Below are 18,793 nucleotides of genomic sequence, written 5' to 3'. Positions count from 1 at the left end.
CACATTCAGCAGTGAGTGTGAGGGCCAGCCTTCATCACCGGCATCCTCTATCTTGCCAACATGGTTCTTTCCTATTCAGCCTTTGTGGGCTTTGAGTTGGAGACCTTCAGCAATAGTGTTTTGTGTTCCCTACTCTTTCATAGCATGATCACATTCTAGGTGTCCACAGCTGACCCTAAGCTCCCTGAGGGCAGGAATCATGTGTTATGCATCTTTGTATCTTAGGAGCTCAGCACAGAACCTGTTACCACCTGTGCAGTAGCCTTATTGAAACATACCTATGATACTCTGAGGCCTGGCAAGTCCTGCTGTGGGTTTGAGGGACTGTTGGACTTTAGGTGTGAAGGTGAATGGTAGGCCTAGCAGGCATGATCTTTGGGGAGCAAGTGTGGGGTCCTCTTAGATCTCTGCAGCACACAGCACAGCATGTACTCATGTTTCTCTGTATTTCAGGACATTCCAGGACCTGTCCAAACAAGTGGAGATGTCTTATGGTACTGTCCGGGATTCTGCTGTCTATGAGTACTTCCGTGCCAAGGGCACCAACCCCCTGGAACAGGACAGCACATTTTCTGAGCTCTGGAGGACTATCAGCAAGAACGGGGGTGCTGACAACTGTGTGTCCAGTCCTTCAGAAGGCATCCGGAAGGTAGGTGGGAGTCATGCCTGGCACATGTGCCAGGGTGGGGCCATGCAGATGTTGTCCTTGAGGTCTGAGACACCTTCCCAAGAGGCATCTGTCTTTGAGAGGTCCTGTCACTTGCAGGCTGACTCCCTATCATGTTCTACAAGCAGATGCCCATTCCTGGCTGTAGAAGCAGAGGGCTGCTCCTTAGCTGCCTTCTGCAGTTGAGGGATGCTGGTTGGGCAAGAGTGGGCCAGTTCACTTGGAGGCTTGGCTGTCCATCCTCATGGGATGATTGCACAGAGGGCCCTGCCCACCAGCCTGAGGACACTCAGTAAGAGCAGGGGCACAGTGCTAGGCACAAGGTGGATGGAGTGAGGGGAGGAGTTTCAGGAGGGAGGAAGGGCAGAGAGTCCATCAGCCCCTGTTTCAGGTGATTTCCCACAGTGGCCTGCACTGACCACCACTGTCACATGTACAGATGAGGATCGGAGACAGTCACACTCCTGGTTACGTTCTGACTCTGTGATGCCTGGGGTCCAGGCTGTAGCTTTGGCATCGATCTGCCACATGCTGCTATGTGGCCTTTCAGTGAGGAGAAATGGGATGAAGACAGGTGTCATGGGTGCTGCTGGAGTTGGCATAGTTCTGTCCAGGGACCCCCACATGCAGTGACTGCAGTCTCTGATGTCATTGCTTCAGGTGTGAGACAGATGTGCACCCTAAGGTCAGCACCACCACTGTCTGCCTGTGAAACCATTTACCTTTCTCCTGTTCCACCTTCCCACCCACTCTGTGGATCTTTTTCTGTCTCGGTCTCCTTCTCTGACTCTCTCTCTCTCTCTCTCTCTCTCTCTCTCTCTCTCTCTCTCTCTCTCTCTGTTTCTCCTCTGTCTGTCTCTCTGTTTCTCTCTCTCTCTGTCTCTCTCTTACACACAAACAACATTGTGCTCCACTCTCTGGATATTCTGTGACCATCTGACTTCCCTGCACAGGTCAGGGGTATAGGAAAAACTTTTGGGGCCACCAGTGCTCACTGCCCTGCTCTTTATGAGGAGCGTGGTCCCCAGAAACCCACCAGAACCCCAATCCCAGGAAAGAGCAAGATACTTAAGATCTACCTGGGAATCTCTTTGCTGTCAGGGTAGGGTGTGACCTCAGTTGGTCCTATGGTCCTAGGTGGGGTGAGTACCTACTGGGAATGTGCTTCTGCACAGCCCTTGGCCGGTGGGGGGGGCACTATTCCTTGTCATTTAGCCATGCTGAACATCAGAATGTGCCTCAGCTCTGGAGCCTGACATATGTGGGAACAGATACTTTTTCTACACCTCACCAGCAGGGTGAATGGAACATGATGATCATTCTCCGAGTCTGGAACCTCTTGGAACTGAGAGAGGCCAGGCAGCTTCTCCTTAGAGGCTTAAGATATCTAAAAATACATATTATTATAGACTTTGAATGTTTATGTTGAACTAAAATAATAGAATGCAGTGTAATGGTGCTGTCCTGAGGTTTATGAGATTTATTAGGCCTCTATTCCAGGTCCACTGCTAAGTGCTCTAGCTCCAGCTGCAGGGTCTCCTTTCATGCCTGACAGTGAATCTCTGTGGTTGCAGGTGACCTCATTTGGAGATAATGAACACACAGTTGATTTAAGGCCTTTCCAGAGTGTGAGCCCTGGGCTGAATGGCTTTTGAGTTCCCTTTCCCAGCCGGCTTTGTCTGTGAGGCAGAGCCAATCCTCCATCCATGAAGGGTCTTATGAAGATTCATTGCAACAGTGCTGCAAAAAGCACTTCTTAGAGAAGCAAAGATAGCTACTTTATCACAAGGCACTTTAAAGAGGGGATATTTACAACATGAATAACCAATATCCCATTAATATCAAGGATATATCATGAACTTTCATAAATCAATGAGAAGCTCAAACAATTAAATAGAAAGATGGGCAAAAGCCTTGCATAGGCCTTTCACAGAGGAGGCAACACGTATGGCCAATAATCATAGGAAGAGATGCTCAAGTCATTAGTGATCTGAGAAATGCAAGTCATGATCATAAAGATATATCATTTTAGACCAATTCGACTGGCACCAAATGAGAGGTGGTAGAGAGGAAGGAGTACAGGTGCTTAATTACTGGTGGGAGTGTACTCAGTACAATCACTTTGGAAGAGAGTTTGTCATTCTCTTGTAAAATGGGACATCACATACTCTACGGTCCAACAGCTCCACTACAGTGTATCCACCCAAAATAAATGTCCACATACACTTCTGTAGACAGAAAAGGCCATGGTATCATTGCTTATGGAGCCCAAACCTTGGAAACCATCCCAATGACTATTAGCAGAGTAAAAATTATTATCCACAAGAAATGCATGAACTACAGCTGCATTGAATAGGATGGATGGACCTTAGTAAAATAATATGGAGCAAAAATGTGTTATAGGCAATTTCATATGGGTAAACTAATAGAAAATAACATACACCATCACACCCTTTTAAAAAGATATAAAACACTCTCCTACATGCATCCAAAGTAATGATGATAAACAAGACTCCCTGCAGTAGTTGCTGTAAACGGGAAGCACAGAGTAGCAGGAAGGGAGAAACATCTTGCTGGATGTAAGTCAGAGTCAGTGTCAGGTTTAGGCTAGCAGTTTCCTATTTTGTTTCTTGTTATAATATATATTAAAGGGTTTGAGTCTAGCAGACGGCTATGCATGAAGAAATGGACAAGAGTTGTAATGAATACCATTCTGTGCACTTACCTACTATCTCAGATAAATAAATTGAGACCAAGTCAGGCAGAATTCAGCTTCCCACCAGTGCCATCCCCCTCCTTCTTTGCCTTCTCTGGTGTGTTCAGGAAGAGGAGAGAAACATATCCTTCCAGGTATGCCCCCAGGGACCCACCTCTAATGAGGCTCCCATCCCCTAACAGCAAGTCAACCATAGCACCCCATAATTCAATCGCCTTCCAAAGCCCAGCCTTTGAGTGCATGAAGCTCTTGTGGGCCATTCTTGATCTAAGCCCTAACACTCACTTAGTTTCTTAATGATGAATACAAATGTAAAGAAATAGATGGTAAAGAATGCAAGTAAGGATACAGGTAGTAAAGGGTGACTTTTCAATTCCTGCAGCTTCATGGTACAGGCTGTATTCTTTTTTCAGTACATAGGATGTGTTACTTTCAGCTGGGCTTGGGGTCACAAATCTCTCTCACTCATTTGAATTTCCAAGAAAAAAAGACTGCTAGCACTAGACAAATGTTAAGAGTTTTATAACTCGTATCATAAAAGCAAGTTTATAGTATTGTCAGAAAATGAAGTGTGCTGCACTTTTTATTGGAAAAAGAGCTCACTCTACTCTCAAATCCTCCTTTATGTTTCTGTTTGGGTGGTTATTGGACCAAAATGTTTCCTCTCCCCTGTTGCTGTGGAGCTGTCTCTCCTTACACCACCAAAGGTCCCTCCTAGGTCTGCAGAAGACGAGGCTAGAAGTGGCCATGTCCAAAGTTATAATCATGCCTTAAATCCAGAAAAAATAAGAAAAAATATCCCATGAATAGGAAATATAGACTGGAGCCCAATGTTCAGGTAGGAGAAGTCACTCCAAATTCCAAACAAAGTCTCCTCTCTGCAGTATAGGCAGCCTGGCAAAAGAGAAGAACCACCCCGCAAGGGACTTCTGGAAACTTCTTCTTTTTTTTCTTTCTTTTTCTTTTGCAGTCCTGGGGATTGAACTGGCAATCTTGTACTTGCTATGCAGGCACTTATGCCACTGAGCTATATCCCCAACCTGGAAACTTCTTTAGCCATGGAATGACCATTACACTTCTAATTTCCAGTTGCTTTTTAGTGACTCCAGCTTCATTTCCAGAGAGTGTGCAACAGTGGACCAGTGTCTAATTGCTACTGAAGTCAAGGAGCTTGGTGTCTTGCTGACCTTGGAGAGCTGCTGTTGTTTTTTACTTGGAAGGACTGCAGCTCTTAATGAGTTGAAACCAATTTAGGTGGGATATTGCTTCACAAGAGGTGCTCACTTTTGTACAGTAGCAGAACAGGAAAAGAGTTTTGTTATGATTTGCCCCATGGCTAGGATCCACTGTTTAGGCCACTGCCACTAAGGCAAAAAGGAGCATGGACCTCAGTGGGCACTGTGAAGACAGCAAGAAGGAATTTAGAAAAAAGAGACTGAAACACATACTTCTTACAGCAAACCTGCCTGTCATCCAGAGCCTCTCACTCAATATTGCAATGTTCCTGAATGAGTCATCTGTTTGCTGTCTGACTGAGCAGAGACAGAACATCAGGGACATAGCTCTCACCCTTCATTACAGTTACCTTCCTTCCACTCACTGCTGAAAGGGACAGAAACCTGCAGGCTTTTTCCCTGATAGCCTTCCCTTGGGAGCAGATCTTTCAGGTCTTTCCAGATATGTCAAGAAAGAGGAGACAACTGCAGCCTTTATTCCTCTCTGTCACATGTGCCACCAGACTCAAGCAGGACTGGACTACCAGTTGGAAAACGATGGTCCTGGCTCTGAGTCTGTTTTTGTAAATAAGCTTTCGTTGTAAAACAACTCCAGCCATTCACTTATGTTCCGTTTATGTCTGCTTTCCTATTACTTCAGCAGGATGAGTAGTGTGACAAAGAACATAAGGACTTGAGAACATAAAATAGTTATTATCTAGTCTTTTACAGAAAAATGTAAGGACTATGCTCTAGAGCACAGCTCTTCACCTATCTTGCAGCTTCCCCATTGTCTGGTAGCTTATGATCTCTTCCCTTTCTCATCTTTTCTGGGTCTAACTCTAGTGGCCTAGGAGCTTCCGTCCCATACACTGTGACCCACTTTTGTCCCAGCCTGGCCTAGAATCCCCTTGAGATCTAATGAGCAGTCACTATTCACCAGTCACTGTGCCAACTGATTTACATATATGATTGCTTTCATCCTCAACAGACTGATAGCTGTTGTCTCAAAAATACAGAAATCAGACCCTGGCCTGAGAAATTTTAAGTGACTCATCAGTGGTCACCCAGATAAGAGTTAGTGGGGTCCCTGGTATTGCATCCTCACCCCGACATTGCCTCATTCCACAGGATAGCATCGCCCCTTCTGTCCTTCTGTGTGCTCCCTTTTTTTTCATACTCTTTACTTATGCTCTTATTTCCTGTCTACTTTCACAGCAGTGCAGCAAGACATATACCTCCTTTCAATTTTAAAAGCCTTAGCCTTCCTTCTGTGTGTCATGGCAATGATTACTGAAGTTTGTGATTTTGTTTTTTGGTTTCCAAACTATTACAATCATCAATTGGCAAAACTTTGCGATGCATTATTGAGCTGGAAAGTGGTTCGAATTTATATGATAATAACGATGTCACCAGAAGTCAGACTTTAATGTTGCTGGTGGAATTTTTTTTTTCTTGAGCTTGATGAACTCTATCAAGTCATATTCAGCATAACACAATTTCTGTGCAGTGCCAGGGCTGACCTGGCCTGCCAATTGATTAAGCCTTTCCATAAATCAGACCTAATATTTAATAACATTGTCAAATAGGATATAGTGTTAATAGTTTAAATGTCAATCTTTACAGCTCATTGAGCTCTTTGAATAAGTAGGCGAGAAGCTCGTCTCAGGCCCTGTGGCTGGAGATAGTATTTTTCAGAAGGAAGTAGCTTCTGAGGCCAGCGGTCTTCACAAAGGGCAGTTTTTTCCACTCAGTGAATATCGCCGAGGTCATAAAGTGTGAATGCAAATGCAGAGAAAAAATGGACCCACAAATCTTATTATTTCCACTGCCAATCTAATGCTTGCCTTGGCAGTGCTTTTCAGCACCTGCACTTGGTCCTGTACCCTTCCTTTCTGCTGTGTGACAAGGGATGCTTTATTTATACACCCTCCCTCCTGTGTACTAGGGACCGTGTTCTGTGGTGGCAAAGGTGGTCTCTGGAAGGCCCACACTCTTCTGTGGAAAAAGAAGGAACTTTCGTCCCCATTGTACCATCCATTTGAAAGGGCAAGTTGATGTAGGTGGCCCTGTGGGTGGTGGCACGCTGGTTCCATAGCAGGCTGGGAGTTCCTATTGAGGAGGGAGATGGCATTTCTCTATGCTTTGGGGCCACTTCATTCAGAGATCAGGAGGGTTTGACCTAGACGTCGGGAAGGGTGTACTTCTGACCTCCCAGAAGGAAAGTGTGGTAGGATGCATGTAGCTGTGTGCAGCAGAAAGCACCAGGAATGCACTCAGTAGCACAATTGGGCCTTGCAGTTACGCTTCACAGCCAAGTGATGTCCTTGCCCTGCTTCCAGGCCCATGTAGGCCAGGGAATCTATGTGACTCCTTTCTTCTCAGCCTCTCATATTACCTGATCTCTCATTTCTATACCTTTTGTACTTGCTTAAAAGCACTTTTTCCATTTTATGGGTTGGATGGTCTTGCCTCTTTATCCATTCATTTATTCATGTACTCATTGATTCATCCATTCAAGAAGTGCAGTTGGAGTAGTTTCTGCCTTAGAGTGAGGAAATGTGAGTTTAAATTCCACTTGCAACCTAATTTAATCTGTGGCTTTGAGCAAGTGAATTCACCTTTTGAGCCATCTGTGGGACTTCAGAGAAGCTTGCCCAGCTTAGATGTGAGTTTACCAAGGTGTAAAATCTAAAGCACTCAATGCAGGTTGTACATTCAGTAGATGTCAGCACATTTTCTTAGCTTCTACCATAAACAAGGAAATGAAGATAAAAAAATAAAGACAAGTAGCAATTAGTCTTTTCATGAGGCACAACTGATGTACAGATAGATGTACATATACTAAGCGTCCATGTTATGAGTGTAAGGAACCGTAAACAATTGTTTAATCACCACCAGAAACAAGATATAGGACACATTCATTACCTTCAAAAGTGTTCTCTTGTTCGCTCAATGAAATGTTTATTAGATTTACCCATGGAGTTGTAGATATTAGTATTGTTCTTTTTTTTCTTTCTCTTCTTTTTTGAGAACTAGTTCTTTTTAAGAACAAATCTCTACTTTCTTATCCATTCTTCAGTTGGTGTACATTTGTGCTATTACCAGCTTAGGGCTATCATGAATAAGACAACATGAGTCTTCTCACACAAGTCCTAAATGGAGATATGTTTCCATTTTTCTTTGCTGAATACTAAAGGGTTGAATTCCTGGGCCATAAAGTAGGTGTGCAGTAGCTTACTGCTGTCTGAAAGTACCAAACTACATCTAGTGTGATCATACGGTTTCACATTCCCAGTGGAAATATACTACTTGCATAATTGTAAGTCGCAATTGCTGGACATCCCACCAGTATTATCGTGTCAGTCTTTGGGCCTAGCTAAATTATAGGCAATTTTAACTTTGCAGCTAAATTATAGCCAATTCAGTGGGTGTAAACAGGTATTATTGTTTAAATTTAATAACTGGTGATGTTGAGCCTTTTTTCATATACTTATTGGTCATCCATATATATTTTTTGACAGTGTAAGTGCAAATCTTGTTAAATGTTATTGGGCTCTTTAGCTTTCTTATTGTTGATTTATATGAGCTTTTAATATATTCTGGGTATGAGTCCTTGATGAAATATAAGTGCTACAAATGTAATTCTTCATCTGTAACTTACCTATCCATTTTTTTAATGGTATCTTTTGAAGAGTAGGAATTCTTAATTTTAATAAAATGCTGTCTGTAAATTTTTTCTTTTATGGTTGATGATTTTTTGTGTCTTGCCTAAAAGTTTTTCCTAATCCAAAATGGCAAGTTTTCTTCTAGAAGTTTTAACATTTATTTTTATGTTGCATCTAAAATTCATGTTCATATATGGAACGAGACAGTGGTCTAGGTTTCATTTTGTATATGTGTATATAATTGACATGGCATTATTCATTTTTAAAAAGTCCTGGATTTACCCCACAAATAGGTAAGATACCTTGATTGAAAATCAACAGGCTGTCTACTGTTGGTCTATCTCTGGTCCAATGGTCTACCTCTCCTTTTTTATTTTAAAATTTTTACTTTTAATTTATAATCTAATTTTTAAAATTTTTAAAAAATATATTAATACAACTTTGCAGTATCTAATGATTACATTCATTATGGGGAAATCAGTACATGTACATAACACATTTCAATTCTTTTTATTCTTATGCCAGTACAAAAATAATCACTAATGTAATTCCTTAAATTAAGTTAGGTAAATCTTTCAATTTTTTCTTCTTTCTTAAGACATTAGAGTGATTCTCTATCCTTTCTATTTCCTTTTAAATTTTAGAATCATCTTTTCCATTTCCTCAAAAAAAGCCTGTTGAGATTTTGATAACTATTACATTATAGATAATTGGGGGAGAATTTATATCTTTAAAATATGAACTCTTCTCATCCATGAGCATGGTTCTCCAATTCAACATAATTAAGTTTGACTTTACTGATTTTCACTACTTTAAAATACTATTTTGTTGACTTCAGCTTTTTGTAAACAATGTTTTCTATTTACTTTGCTCATAATTTGCTCTTTTCTTTTCTAGAATTTTAATTATAATACTTAAGTTATAACATTTACACTGTTTTTTTCCTGATGTAAGCAGTACAACTATACATTTTCCTCTAAATACTGTTCTAGCTGCATCTTTTCAGTTTTTATATTATGCTTTTTACTCTCAATTTAAAATATGAAGTCTCTATAGATAATAATGTACTGTACATTTCCAAAATGTTAGAGAGAAAAAGATTTTGAAAGTTTTCATTATAAAAGAATGATGTGTATTTAAGGAGCTAGATATTTTTCACCTGATGGAAACATTATGCATTATAAACATGTATCAGAATTTAAAGATACACCATCCATGTGTGCAATTTTATGTATCAGTTAAAAAATTAAAAATAATAACAAAACAAGTATTAAAAGTTTCAAATGTAATCTTTTTTCAGAAGATACCTACTGAATTCTGGAGGACAGCAAATGGTGTCCAAGTGGTTTAACATGGAAAAGACCTTGCCGGCACAGAGGGGGAATTCATTCATGTAGAGAGATTGGAAGCTTTCTGTGATAGTTTCATTATACACACATGCATTTTATAATCCATATGCTTCAATGTCTTTTTGTTTTGAAGATAAATCTGGGAATATAAAAGAATGCAATACTAAGTTAATAATTCTCTGTGACATGATACAACTCCCATGCTGAAAATTCAGAAATTCCTTCTCCAAAGTTTTAACAGTTTTAGCTTTTTTTAAAAGTTCAAGTCAAAATCTCTTCTGAGATTCAAGCCAGACTTTTTCTGTGAGCCTCTGTAAAAATTAAAGGAAAAAAACAAATTACATAAGCCCAAGGTACAATGGCACAGGGTAAACATTCCCACTCTAAAGAGAGAAGTAGAGGAATAGAATAGAATTGGACCAAAGCAGGGCTCAGATAATCAGGACAAGCATTCAATCCTATACTTCATATTCAGTATTTGGGACAAGTTACAGTGATATGTGAGCTCCAGAGGGCTTGGATACCTCCACTGTGATGGCCTTATGTGTTGCACCTCACATAGTCTTTCTCTATCTTGGGCTAGCTCCACTTACTGCTTATAGCTGCTCTTAGCATTCCATGACGTGGCTTCTCCCACTTGCTGCACCTGACCTATGGTTTCATTCCCACAGCTTTAGACACTGCCCTCTCAAGGGCTACTCAGCTGGCTCCCCAGGTCTTCTTTTGAAATCTGTGTGGAAGCCTCCCTGACCCCACAACTCTTTCATTCTGTCCTGGTAAAACCAGTATCTTGTGGATAATGCCAATGTCTGCTGTCAGCAGTAGCAATAGCCAAACCTCTTTGGCTACTGCCATGGCTGGAGCGATGTCAAAGTGTCTGTATGGGTGTACACAGTGAAATGGATCTCAGAGAATCAATTTCTTAGGGCAGTGATGGTGAATTTATGGCAAATTTATGGCACAAGTACTGCAGCAGGCTATTTGTTATCATTGAAAGCTTGAAGGGGTTCACCATCACTCTCTCAGGAGATTTTTCTTGTACAGTGGCCCCAGGACTCTTCTCAAATGAAAGGTCAAAATTTTTGGGCCCCTAACTCTGTGATAAGTAGGGTCTTGCTAATTGCTTCAAAGCAGTTTTCTTTTTCCTATACGAAGTACTTGGTTTCTTTTTAAGGGCACTAATCTCTTCAGCATCCACACTTCCTTTGGTTCCAACTTTTCACATAGTTCCTTCTGGAACAAAATTTAAGTTTTTTAAGTCTTTCTGCTCTGCCTTTTGCTCTTGACTCTTGCTACAAACCTTGCTAAAAGCTTCCAGCTGTACCCATGCCAGAGCCTGAATATTGGACTGCTTTAAATTTCTTCCATAAGATCAAGTAGTCTGTTCCCTGTAATCTTAGCTACAGGATTTAATATTTGTCCTGCTGGATTTCAATCCTGCTTTCATTTGATTCTTTTCTATCTCCCTAGTCTTCCCTTTTGTAATGGAAATGTTTACTGTGTGCCATTATATGTTAGAAGTATTTAACTTTCTGAATTTTACAGGGGCTCCCAGCTAAGAGTTTGCCTTGAGTTTCAGAGGACACTTTGGACTTGGATTTTACAGTAATGCTCATGCCATTAAAACTTTTGATTCTTAGAGATGGACTGAAAGGATTTTGCATAGAGAGACAGACATGAGTCTTTTGGGGGCCAGGGACAGAATGTTTTGGTTTTGATCTAGAATATCCCTCCAGAAACTCATGAAAAGTTCAGAGCTTAATGTGCTGTTAGGAGGTGGAGTCTAGTTGGAACAGGTGGGTCACTAGAGGAGACAACCTCCCATAGAGTCACAAAACATGAGAAAAATGGAGACAAATTTTCTGTTAGAATATAATATACATCACCTCCAGCTCAATTGGCAGTGAACTCCTCATTCCCAACTAAAACCTGGCCTTTATGAGACATGTTTCTAGCTGCATTCTTGCTTTCTGTGCTCTGACCAGAATCTCCCATCAAGCTTTTCTTACTGCATTTTAGGGCTTCTCTAGTCAGCATCTCAAAACTTTTGCAAACTCTTCCCATGAACCAGTTCTAAATGCTTCTAAACCACATGATCAGGTGTGGTTACAGTAATAACCCAACTCCTGGTACCAAAATCTGTCTTAGTTACTTTCCTGTTGCTGAAACACAATACCCAACACTAAGAATTAAAAGCATAGGTTTATTTTAGCTCATGATTTTTAGAGGATTTAGTCCATTGTCAGGCAGAAAGGGGAGAGTATGACAGAGGAAAGCTGCTCACATCTTGGCAATAAAGAAGTAATGAGCAAAGGGAGGAGCCAGGCAAGGAGATATGCCCTTCCAGGTTACACTTCAGTTATCTACCTCTTACACCTAGACCCACCTCCTAACAGCACATTCAGCTCTGAACTCTTCAGGGTATTAATCTACTAATTAGTATAGTAGTCCTATAATCCAATCCTTCCAAAAGCTCCACCTCTGAATACATTATTCTTTTGCGGTACAAGATAAAACTATAACAAAATGGCAGGTTTTCATGACCCACCCAGATACACACAGAGGTATGCTTTACTAACCCTCTGTATTGTTTCTAAGCGAATCATAATTGAAGGTTAATCTTAATCATCACAATATGCTTTAACTCTGAGATCTGACTCAGCTCCAAGTACACTCAAATATCCCCAAATCCATGTCACTGTTAAAATAGTAAACAATATTGAGAGGAAAATCTTTAGGTATATGTTTATAATTTACATGTAATATGTACCCATTAAGAAAAGTTTAAAATGTCAAGAATATAAAAAATAAAAATATGCAGAAGAAATCCAACCAATTTTTTTACTATCTAAGTATAACTCCAGGAATTTTTTCACATATTAGTATATGCTTTTTTGAACTTCTACCAAAGTTTACATAATTATAGAGTTATAGAAAATATACTTTTTCTGGCATTACAACAGTTTTGTAATAATGAAAACTGTTTAGTGGCTAACTAATATTTAATCAATAAATTTAAACAAGAATAGCCAAACTTCCTTTCTTGTTTGTCATTTGGCTCATTTTCAACTTTTCACATGTGTAAGTAACACTGTAATGAACATCTTCATGACTAATGTCTTTTTGGTTGCTACATTTATTTCAATAATTATAAACTCTCAAAAGTAGTTATACTGTCAAAAAGGATATAAATTTGTAAAGATACTGACAAAATATTACTGAGTATTCTCAAAAGCAGAACTTTGAATGAGTTACATTCTTATTTTAGGGAACAAAAAATATTCAAGTTTCAATGTTTTCTTCCCCCACCAAATTCTTGTGATATATCCTTAGAAGGAGAAATCCTGTTTCTCAGCTTTTTGACTAAGATCAAGTGTAGAAGGAGAAATCTCTTTATGAGTTATTAATCTCATTTTTTCATACCCTTTACTGTGCTTTATCTTTCTTTCTCTTTGTATACACACATATGTGTTTGTGTATGCATGTATTTTTGTGTATTTTACTTTGTTATTCTGGAATCTGAGTGGAACTAAAATCATTTTCTTTTCCAGCCTTCTTTTCTTCATCCCAGGTTGGGCATTGCCATCATAAATTGTGATGCATGAACTGTGGCAGGTCTGGGGAAAATGAGTGAGAGTTGGTTACAGTCTATGCTTGTTCAGTAATAGAAAGTGATGTACAAACAAACCCCTTCCCCAAAAATGTATTTCTGCAATGATTCACTGTTTAAAGGTTTTTGTCCTGTATTTATTTATTCATTCAATATTTATCAGCTCATGTTCTGGTGCTGATCTTAGTTAATAAGTAAAAGTGAATATTATGTTTTCAGTCTAAAAAACAGTTAAAATTGATGTAATATCAAAGAGAAAGTGAAGATTGATTTGAGACTGTATGTTACTGTTTCATACCTTCCTTTGCCCAGGGTCTTCCTTCCTTCCCTTGGTGCCTCTATCTATGTTTGGGCAATCAGGAGGTTAATTTAATCCTGATGACTCTTGTTAGAAAGGCTTGGGATGCACCAGATGTGGGGTTCTGTTTCTCCCCTGCATCAGCTCATTTGTGCTTCAGCAGAGCTGTTTGCTGATGAGGACACTGATGTCCCAAGAGGGCACAGGCCTTGCTGATGATCCAGGTTGGATCAGTATCAGACCCAGGCCTTGAGCTCAGTCTCTTCTCACTCTGGCTTCCTTGTCCTCGCCCTGTGAGTCTGTGAAATGGAGGAGATGTGGGGTCAGAATGAAGCCTTGGCTCACACCTTCCACTGACAGCTGCTCTAGGTGTCCCTCTCTGTGTACCTGTTGTGCATGCTGCTTAGAATATCACTGTTATTTTGTCTGCAAGGGTGATTGCTGACTCTCCCTCCTGCCTTGATGGGAGCACTTCCTTTTCCTGAGCCTCCTCTGGTCTCCTCCTCTCCTTACCACACTGTGTCTCAGAGCACAGCCCCACCAGATGCCACCCCGTCCTCAGTGATTTGCTCTGTCTGTCACAGCCCTGCCACACTCAGAGCTTCTCTAGTATGGGCTCTGCCTCTTACTCATGACCTAGGGCAGGGGTAGGCACAGGGATAAAGCGTATTAACATTCAAAGCCTCTTATGCTTAAAAAAAATCAAATAAAATGAATGTTCATTGAGGAAGAAATGAAGTGCAGGCAGATGCTGTGATTGCATTGAGCTGGACTGCTGGGTTCCAGCTGCAAGGAGAGCAAGGAGGGGCGAGGAGGCCCAGGGTGACAGGGCTGTCTGCTTTGGTCCGGGGGGGCTTCCTCAGTCTCTCTGGAGCTCTTTACCACACACTTGACCAAGTTGGCCCCTGCGTAACCCCTTGCTGCTTAATTCTGTTTGATGGTGATTGGTTTGGGACAATACAGTCCAAAGATCAAGGAAAGCCCCCTCTGAGCTTCCCTTATTAAATTACTTTGCTTTGGGTTTTGAACATTGCCAAGCAAATCTCATTATGAATTCTTCAATTACTTTCTTTTGCAATTTTCATAATTTGGTAGGGTAAGCTCTGGAGTCAAACCAATATCCATGCCATCATGCTAACTTTGATTATTTTCAAACTCCTCATTAGTGCAAGTGGGAGGGCATTGGCTCCCCTTAAATCTGATTTTATTTTTCAAAGATTTCTGCTGCCCCATAATTTGCTTTGTACCCTGGTCTGATAGGCTTCACCTTAGCATTGGCTGTAAATGTAGGCTGATTCCATTCTGTTTGTTTCACTGAATATTATTGCTTTGGGTTTTATGACTTAAGGTTTTGCATTTTGAAGGGAATTGTTTTGTTATTTGATTACATAAAAATCAAGAAGTGGTTTGCCGATAAAAACAATTGTGATTTATTAAGTCAGTCAGCTTGTTGGCCATTTTCACCAAGCTTACTTTTATTTCCATTTTGTTGGCCTAATGTTTGTCAGGGAACAGAGACAGAGAGGAAGGACAACAGCATTTATAAAGAAATGTGTACATGTGACTTGGGCCCTTAATCTTCACGGGGTTTGGATTTTATGATAGTTCCATTTTGCAGATCAAGTAGGTAAAGCTCAAAGAGTTGAACCATTACCCATAGATAATCCAATTCTCTCCACCACCTTTGTGTTTTACGGTTATTACCACTATTATTACCATTGTCATCATCGTCATGATGCCATCATCAATAATATAAAACATATCTAGGAGGAAATGGTAATATCCAGTGGGATGGGATGAATAGATTTAATACAGAGTAGATAGTTCTCTATTCTCTAGCATAGAGACAGTAAGCTTTGCTGTGGGCACTACACACACTGAGAGAGACAGAGAGAGACAGAGAGAGAAGGAGAGAGGTGTCAGGTAATTCAGACTAGAAGAGCAGTCTCCTAGGGAACAGAGAAAGGAAGCAGAAATATTTGGACTGGTAGCAAAAGTCCTCAGCAGTGCAATTTGACATATCTGACGTCTGAAGAATCCAAGGAAGAGGACTTGGACCCATGCCATGCAGACCATGTGCCAGACCTCAGTTAGTTCCACAGGGCTGTGATGAAGAGGACTTTTCTGGGAAGTGTAGGGATGTGTCAGCACCTCCTGCAGGCCTTGACCCAGTGAGCTGTTAGGATTGCTTCACGTGCAAAACTATATGTCCTGACAGGTAGGCCCAGAGCTTGTTGCAGGTGTGAGACTGAGCCCTTTTGGATACTTGGTCCCAAAGTGGCTTCTTTTGCAGCTCCTCAATGTTTTCTAAGGCTGTAATGCAAGTTCTATCTTTCAAGGCTGACATTTTAGCGAAGGCCGTAAAGGGATACTTAACCCTGAGTGCAGTTAGAGAATGAAGCTCTTCAGCATAACCCCCAGGGGATGGTCTTCCAGCCCATTAAGGAGCGTTCTTTAATATCAATTGGGAACACAAGCAATTTGGCTGCTTCTTTCTCCCTCCAGCATCATCAGAGTTGCCAGATCCCCATAACCCTTTATGGTTAGAGAAATAGTAAGAAGAAGTTGCTTCAGATGGCAAAACTTCCCTGGCTTCAGGGTGTAATTTCATGGTTCTCACTTGAACTTTATCTCAAGAAAGTCAAATGCTCAGTGAGGGCAATGTAGTATAATGAGCAGAATATGAAATCTGAGTAAATAAGAACTGGGTTTGGTTCTTGCATTTCTCTTTTGCCACTTATGAAATCTTGGGCATGTTCACTAGTTCCTGACAAATAAGAATGATGACATAGGGCCTTCTTTGAGCTACGGTAGAGATGAGAGGCAATGTGAAGGGATTAGGTCTGTGCTTTGCAGAGTATGCACTAGCACCCTAGAGCTCAAAAAGTAGGCCCTGTTCCAGCAGTACCTGGGGACTTCTTGGAAAGGTGAATTCTCAGGCTGTACTCCAGGTTGAGTAAGTCAGAAGGTAGGGTAGAGAGGTTAACAGCCTGGGTTGTAACATCCTTCCAGGTGACTGTCTAGGTTCCTTTGAGTTTGAGAACATCTGCTTGAATAAATGGTGCTTATTGTTGTGGTTGTGGTGGTGGTTGTGTTAGTATCTAATTTATTCTTGGATGTTAGACAGCGACTCTGAGCCTGAGACCAGGGTGTCCACGGAGGTAGATCAGCATCAGGAGACTGCAGTGTGGAGCCTGCACCTGGAGGGCAGAGGGGGTGTGGCCAGCCCAGTCTGCTCAGAAGGCTCCAGGTTTCTCGTAGCCCAGTCTTCCTGCCATCAGGTTTCCATTTAGTTGCCATACACATTTATCCAGTGCCAGCTGTACTCTAGACCTGTGGTAGGGAGACAGACAGCACAGACATGATCAAGGAACTCACCTCCTTCTCTGTGTGTGTACCTATGTGTATGACATGCAGGAACACGAGCTTGGCTCCAGCCCTGTGCTCCCTGTGTTGAACCACATGGATGTCCGAGCTCTGTGCTTCCTGATTCATGTTTTTCTTCTCTTTCACTTCCAGGGATGGCATTTTTCTTTCTTTTATCATTTCCCTATGTGATCTGTTTTGTATCTGTACAAACCCACTTAGTCTTTCTTTCAGATTGTTCTTAATTTTTCCCATGGTGTAACTCAGATTAGGTTGTTGTTTATCATAGTCTTTGGACAATTTAAAATTTTGACAAATCATTGGAAATCAATGTGTCCCTGTGCCCTGCGGAGAGGCTTGTTTATGGCCCCTTGCTTTGCTGATGGTGTGCAGTTTTAGATTTTGAGGAAGGACTCATTGATTCTACCAAGTTAGGGTTCTTCTTTTCTCCTTTGTAGAAAACCAGGTTGATATGACAGACTTCTCCCACTAGGACAATTCTGGGTTTACTGAACAGGGCTGGTTCTCCTCGGGGTGCCAAAGGGCGCCAAAAGGAAAGGCAGCCAAAGTAGGTGCGGAGAGTCAAGTGTGGGAGGCAGATGTTAGCAGCAAATGCTTAGCCAGAGTCTGGCAGCAGAGGTCACGAAGCAAGCATGACAGAAACATAGCTGACTGCTCAGGGGCCACTGAGGTTGAGCAGGAAAGAGAACAAGACCACTTGTAGTCAAAGGGACCTGGCGAGAAATTTAAGCTCTGCTGCTAGCTGGCTCCGTCCATGGCTCTGGGCACAGTTTTTCCTAAGTCTTAGTTTCTTTTTTTTATTTTTCTTTTTTATTTTTTTATTTTAAAGAGCGTAGTAAATGAGAAACAAACAAACAAAAAATGGAACAGTAGCAGCATACCAGTATCACAAACATAAACAAATCAAAGCAAGAACATTCAAAGAGATACAGAGTCTCAAGACAAAATAATAACGAATCAACAGTAGTTGTTACATTACATACCATTATCCTCAACTACACTGATCAGATTACCAGATGTAAGAGTGAAAGATTGCTCAAACCATTAAAGGGAATAAGAAAATAATTATTCAGTAACGCAGTAGAGATAGTACAGAGTTTCACTAGACAGGATGGTAGGAGATCACCATTATAATTCCATTGCATATTGTTACCTTCAAATCAGTTGCTCAGACCACCAGACACAAACATGCAAAATCGATCAGAACATAAAAAAATGTAATCATTAACCGTTCGTTTCAATACACCAGCAATACCATTATCACAGCTATTCATGTATATATTTATATTTTGCTTTCCTTCTTTCTATTTTCTTCTTTCCCTCATCCCAGTCATTCCTTCCTGTGAGCAATTTCTTTCCCTTTCCTATCATCTATTGTACATTTTGAGTTTTACCTAGTCTTTCAGGTTCCTACACCAAGGAGACAATATGATGTTTACCCATCTGGGTCTGATTTATTTCACCTATGGGTACGGTTTCTAGTTGCATCCATTTACCTATAAAATCCTTGAGATTATCTCTTTTAATAGCTGAGTACTACTCCATTGTATAAAAATACCACATCTTTTTTATCCATTCCTCAGTGGATGGGTATCTGGGTTGTTTCCAAGATGTAGCTATAGCAAATTGTGCTGCTATAAACATGGGTGCACATATATCGCTGCTGGTGTATTGAAATGAACAGTTAATGATTACAATTTTTTATGTTCTGATCGATTTTACATGCTTGTGTCTGGTGTGGTATGATGTCTTTAATTCTTCTGGGAAAACACCCAGAAGGGGAATACCTGGGTTAAAAGGGACTTCCAATCCGAGTTTTGTGAGGAATCTCCAAATTGATTTTCACAATGGTTGAACCAATCTACACTCCCACCAGCAGTGGAG

General features: G+C 40.9%; 1 protein-coding gene across 1 annotated transcript in view; it reads left to right on the top strand.

Annotated features, from left to right (window-relative positions):
* The window catches only part of Grid1 (glutamate receptor, ionotropic, delta 1), a 661,017-nt gene that overhangs the window by 607,324 nt on the left and 34,900 nt on the right, over positions 1-18,793 (top strand). Inside the window, exon 14 of the mRNA XM_013506310.1 lies at positions 454-649. Within this exon, the coding sequence (XP_013361764.1) occupies positions 454-649 (196 nt within the window). The remainder of the gene's footprint in view (positions 1-453; positions 650-18,793) is intronic.

The sequence above is a fragment of the Chinchilla lanigera genome, unplaced genomic scaffold, assembly GCF_000276665.1.
Source record: "Chinchilla lanigera isolate Chin_1 unplaced genomic scaffold, ChiLan1.0 scaffold00109, whole genome shotgun sequence".
In the NCBI taxonomy this organism is placed as follows: domain Eukaryota; kingdom Metazoa; phylum Chordata; class Mammalia; order Rodentia; family Chinchillidae; genus Chinchilla; species Chinchilla lanigera.
This window is presented reverse-complemented; position numbering and strand designations above follow the sequence as displayed.